The sequence below is a fragment of the Diprion similis genome, chromosome 8, assembly GCF_021155765.1.
Source record: "Diprion similis isolate iyDipSimi1 chromosome 8, iyDipSimi1.1, whole genome shotgun sequence".
NCBI lineage: Eukaryota > Metazoa > Arthropoda > Insecta > Hymenoptera > Diprionidae > Diprion > Diprion similis.
Window position 1 is genome coordinate 16,369,232 of NC_060112.1, and position 5,751 is coordinate 16,374,982.

The 5,751-nt window shown below is 42.9% G+C and overlaps 1 protein-coding gene across 1 annotated transcript; it reads right to left on the minus strand.

Annotated features, from left to right (window-relative positions):
- Window positions 1-273: 273 nt before the first annotated feature.
- LOC124409080 (glycine-rich cell wall structural protein-like) lies at window positions 274-1,653 on the minus strand. The gene is made up of 4 exons (XM_046886473.1): window positions 1,609-1,653; window positions 1,324-1,367; window positions 660-778; window positions 274-551 (listed from the first exon to the last, which is right to left on the minus strand). The coding sequence occupies exons 1-4, from the start codon at window positions 1,651-1,653 to the stop codon at window positions 274-276; spliced, it is 486 nt and encodes a 161-aa protein (XP_046742429.1).
- Window positions 1,654-5,751: the final 4,098 nt, after the last annotated feature.

The following is a 5,751-nucleotide window of genomic DNA, read 5'->3' on the forward strand; positions in this document are numbered from 1 at the left end:
AATTAAAAAGTTCTGGATAAAAAAATGTGTTTATTTTCTTTATTGAAAAATTACAAATCTTTTGAAAATTATCGTAAATTTTATTGGATTATACATCTGTTTTGGAATTTAAACATAAATAATTCGTTTCGATCTCTAGCAGTTACATTTGGGTTGATACACATATGTACACATACATTAAAATATTTTTAGTCACAGTGATAATGTTGTCAAGTCAAACAAAATACTAAACTAAATACGGTACTCCGAAGGTTACATCGTTAGGTCGCGCAATTATTTCCTGAATCCAACACCCACGCCAAAGGAGTTTGCGCTACTGTATGCACCGCCGGTGCCGACACCACCGTATCCTGGGTATCCACCATATCCTCCTATTGGGTATCCTCCGTATCCTCCTATTGGGTATCCTCCGTATCCTCCGTATCCTCCGTATCCAACTGGATACCCACCATATCCGCCACCATATCCACCTGAGAAGCTTTGAGCTTGGGAACCACTGAATCCTATTCCTCCGTGTGGGCCATGAGGAGAACGAGCAGCGCGTAGAATGTCTTAAATCCATACGAATATGTGACCAACTATCCGTGCATAACTACGGAAATCTTGCATTCTTTCCGGGACAAAAACAGGGTATATCGATATAATTATTTATACGTTACCATATGGCATAGCGGAGGCCGCCACGATCAGAACAGATATTAATACGATTTTAAACATTGTGTTGAGCTTCGTTGACTTTCTTAACTCTTCCGACCGATGTGTTTGATTGAACTGATGCCTTCATCGAATGAGAAGAATGCTTTTATACGCTTTCGCCGGTAATCGTCACTGCCCACCCCGCAGTTCCACCAACTCCTGACGATCAGAGAGGGACTGATTTACAGTGACTCTACGGCTAACCCACTAGTTGCAAAGGCAATTATATAAATGCGTCAGGCCCGGTCTCTAATTTGTATTTGAGCACTTGTTTTGTAACATGACCGACTGCGCTGAGGCTACCCACTAATTAATATGTGACATCGGGAAATTCTTTTGGGGAATAACCAAATTTCAAGAAAGTAGGGGGTTAACCCCGTTTCAAAATAAAGTTGGAATCACTGAAGGTGACGTGCAAGTTCTTAAGATCTGACGATAGCCTTGATAACCACGTTCCAACAATTTTTCAATGCTAGTCATTTTACGGGAGTGGAATATCAGTTTTTATTCAACGCAACTACAGTGGATTGACATGTCGGGCGGAAAAAAGAGTATAATGTGCAGTTGATGACTGATTTTGCAAGTGCAACGCCGCGTATGAACACCCTTATTCGTGTGTATATTTACTCGCTGCTTTCGACGCGACTCCAAGAGAGAGTTTGAACCTCCAGCTAAAATTATTCCCGTTTGTTTGAACAGAGGCAGTACAGCGAGTCAAGTCTTCGTCAGACAGATCGGCAGACAAGTTGATAGAGAAAATGAAAAAGGTCGTAATTAAAAAAATTTCCATAATAAATAAAGAAATAAAATAAAATAGTGATGAACGTTAGAGTCGAAGATGAGATTAATCAGTACCAGCCAATCCGTAGTAGGTACGTATTGATTGCATTACGTGCACACAGTGTTGCATACCTCGTGCACACGGTTCTCGTTCTTTGAAACTACATCCATAAACATTTTTCGTGCTCGCGTCACGTATATTCGCCCCAGGCGTTACTTTTACCTCCTACTGTTTGATTCGATTGGAAAAAGAATTAGTATCTAATAATTGTGAGCAGACAAGCCTGTGTCTCGTGAGTAAACAAGCCCGGCATAAGTAATCGTATAACTGTATTCGTAGGAGGTGATTATCACGGTGATGGTGATGATTATACCCATGGCAGAGTCAGTCGCGAGGACGGATGGTAGGTACGGCGCTGACTTTGAACCGTTGTGACTCGTGGCTTGAATATAACATGCAAATACGTGAAGGCAATATTTATGAAATTTTAAGTCACTACACACTGCAGGCGCGCGTTGTAGTGAATGACAAGGCGATATTTTAGTCCCTTTGTGAAAACGATTCCAGCACCTTTGGCGGAAGCGTGGGTGAATATTAACGCGGGGGTGAATCTGAATAATTCAGGGCAGCCGTGCATTTGGGGAAACTCTAAATAATGTCAGCCGTGAAAGTGTGTATTGCTCTCCGAATTCACGCGTGCTCATTTTGTTTGTTAAAACAAATGCCGGCGGACGTGTATACCCATAATACCTTACACGTCACACGTCGCACCCGTACTTCCCTTAAGGTCTTCCTTATCTCACCCTCCACATCGACTTTCAACGCCACTATATACGCACCTTGACGCTTTCTCAAAACTCAAAAACGATTTAGTTCTCCTTAACGTTAAAATATTTACCGAAATACGAGACAGGCACCATCAAATTTCAGTTTGTCAAATGCACACGTATTTTTGAAATAATTCACTTCCTCTTTCCAAGAAAATTTGTTCAAACGTCTATCTTATTCGTTTCTACTGTTCCGAGCGTTCCAAACGAAGTGGGGGCGGATTTTCGTAAAAAACCTCGTATGTTGTAGAGTCAAAGTTCATCATTTTGACTCGGAGATCCCGCGATCGACGCGCGACGTTGAGAAACGTCTATTCTTAAATTTTTGAACACACTTTCCCGCGGAGCAAACATTCGTCGCTGCTCTTTAGGACAAAGTTACCACGTACAAATTGCTCAGTAATTATCAATTAGCTCAGAGCTACAGCCGATGTCACGATCTTGATCGAACGATAAAGCGACCCAGTTCCGACGATGAACGAGAGGAAAAAAACTACCGGTACACAATGTATACACTATGTGCTGACATTATATGACCCCGTCGATCCCGTCGGGGTTGAAACGATACCGTCGCCGTCCTCCGCCGAGGTAATTAAGTTGGCATCCACCATCTGTTGCAGGAGTACACGTATAATATAAGGCAAAGGTTACTTTTCCGCAATCATGCAAATTCCAAATTGATTCTGCCACGTTGTACAGCCCCAGGGTGCCCGACGGTACCCGGAGCTCCAAGAACCAGGAACACCCGGCTTTCCAAAGGACAGCTTGAGGCTTACCGGGGTCCCAATTAACTCCGGCGACTTGCCAATGTCCTGAGCCGATCGATACCGGATCGAATGCACAGCTCCGAATGTCGGGTACGTTGTTCCCTTTGTTCAGGGCTGGACATCCTAGACTCTGCGGCGTGAATTAAAGATATGAAAGCACTCCGTTGTTGCCTGCATTCTATCGTTCTGCCGGCACCGTGAAAAAGGGAAAAAGAGATCGCAAAAGGTAAAAGAAAACAAAGATAAAAAAAATTCTTCTAGCTAAAACAAAGCGCCGGGTTGGCGGGCCTTGGAATGAATCGAAAGTCGCGTGCCGTTCTGATAGTGCGACCCTCCAGCCTGGCTCCGCGTTACCCGGTCTAGTAGAGCTTTTTTCTGCTCATTCCCCACGGCTCCAGTACCTCCCACTAAACTCCCGTCCAACTCCCGCGATAACGCTGCCATGTTGGCTCTTAACCCCGTTACAAACATCCGCTAGCATTCCGGGCTCTCTGTTCTTTGAAAATTATAACTGCGATGGGCTTATGTGTGATTCGCAGTAAGGGCGGCTTCTTGCCGCTCGTTGTTAGTCGATTCTACGTTGAATTAGAGTCGCAATAAAAGCGAAATGAGTGCACTGTTAGATTCAACACCATAGTTATGGACGTAAATTGTCCCTTTTTTGATACTAAATGAATGGTGATGAAATCAGCACCAAAATTGTGGGAATTTTTCGAGTATATTTTCATTGTCACATTTAATACTGCCTTTTTAACAGTGTACCAGTATAGAAAAATCATTTGTGCAATTGGGTTTTGGAATAGAAAGAAATCGATTCTTGTACATGTATAAAAAAGAGAAAATCACAGGGATTACGTGATGTTCTTGTAATTTTCAATCAGCTGTTTTGTGCTTGATTTTACGTTTAATCGTAAAAAGAAAAATTATGACCTCATTATTTTCGACTTCACTGCTTTCTACTTACGTTGTTTATTTTTCATACGAAAAACCAACTCAACTTTCCCGTTCCATTTGCGGTCATTGCATTTCATTGGAACGTGTCTTCACCGTCGCCTCGCCTCAATTTTGAACGGACATGGAAAACTACGATCAACTGGAATTTTTACCAGTTTGTCAATTTAAGGCCAGCGCGCGAACATCAGCGACCACAGCCTTGCATTGTACGTACAATAGCTCATACACAAGTGAACCTAGGGGTGTGATACCGACGCGTAGAGTCGACGGGTCAGTATTTGGGGGCATCGCGGGCGTCGGCGAAGCGACGGCGAAGCGTCGGGGCGCCGCCGCTGACGGGGTGAGGGTTAAGCGCGCTGAGCGTTACGAGAATGCGAGCCCCTGGCGGGTGATAAATATTCAGAACGAGGTGCGGACACGCCACGCTATCAACACCGCGTGAGCTAATATACCCTGTTGCAGGTCGAGGGAAGGGGAGGGAGGCTTGTTATCGAGGCGTGCCTGTCTCCAAAAAAATTTACCGACCCCCGTTTGATAACGCGATAAACATCCGAGGATTCGTCACTCCGCGAAATTATTCAAATGCTTCCTTTTAGCGCGACGTCGTTTCATTTTTGTGGCTTGCTATCGTACCTGCATGTATCGTACTCTACAGTTATTGCACGCTCTTATTTTACCGAGGAAAACTTTGCTGATTTGCATCGTCTTTGAAAAATATTTATTCAAGTGTAAGGGTTTTTTTTGTTTTTTAAACCAATCGTATTTACTATCCTTCGATTCCACGATCATCGGACCGATTTTTCACTTTCATTTAAGCGGATAGATATTGTGAATGGTTATTAGAAAAACTTGTGACAAATTATTGAATAGATTGCCTAATTGATCGAGTTACCGAATTTGAATGAACTATTGTACCTAATTGCCAGAAAAATATGTTACGTGTGTTTAAAATTGATGCCATTTCTGTAATAACTATATCTACTTACCATTCAATAAGACGTTGAGCAGGCATCGTCAATCACAAAACTGTATACGTGCACCGCATTAAATAAAACGTCCGACATCTCTGTAATTGTTATTGAGCGTGAAGTAATTTAGGCGACACTATCAAGGTAATCAATGGCCAGATTTCGAGCTACTGAAAAAAATTATGAATCTTTTACGCAAAGGGTTTCGTGCCAGCTAATCTCGATAACTGTCAGCTGCTAATTGCGGGTTGAAATATTACTTCACCCGGGATCAAACTGCGCACCTAAAAGTGGCGGTATTGTTAAATGGAAACGAAAAACTGAAAGGCATTCATATCACGTGGGAAAATTTTTATTACCACCGGTATCGCGGCGTCCTTTCAATTTTTGCAGTATCCACGTGAGTAACGCCTTCCTGAAACAAGTACAAATTCGTTGACCAAGGCATAAATTTACTTCCGGTATGTTTGCACAGGACTTTTGAGCCTAGGTAACGCGGTTATTTAACTGCGGAGTCTCCTAGGACTGCGGCAAAAGTCTTGCCGCCATGCGGTAGTGTGTTTGTGGTTCGGTTGACAGAGTCCGCCGCCGAAATTTGGGTACAAATTAAAACATTCTGTTGACCCAGTTGAAATGTTTACCAGCTACTAATGGAATCTCCTTCAGTTTACAAATATTTATACTATACTTTGGCCCGATTTTCAATACTGCCAAGCGTGGCTCGCTGTATTCCGTCGAAGAGTGCAGACATTTTGCTC

Excerpts from the sequence above, each read along its gene's own strand:
- LOC124409080 (XM_046886473.1), bottom strand. The coding sequence starts at position 1,653 with ATGTTTATGGATGTAGTTTCAAAGAACGAGAACCGTGTGCACGAG. Across the intron at positions 1,368-1,608 it reads ACGAGAACCGTGTGCACGAG|CTGGAGGTTCAAACTCTCTC; the intron begins GTATGCAACACT and ends GAATAATTTTAG. Across the intron at positions 779-1,323 it reads AGTCGCGTCGAAAGCAGCGA|GCATCAGTTCAATCAAACAC; the intron begins GTAAATATACAC and ends CATTCGATGAAG.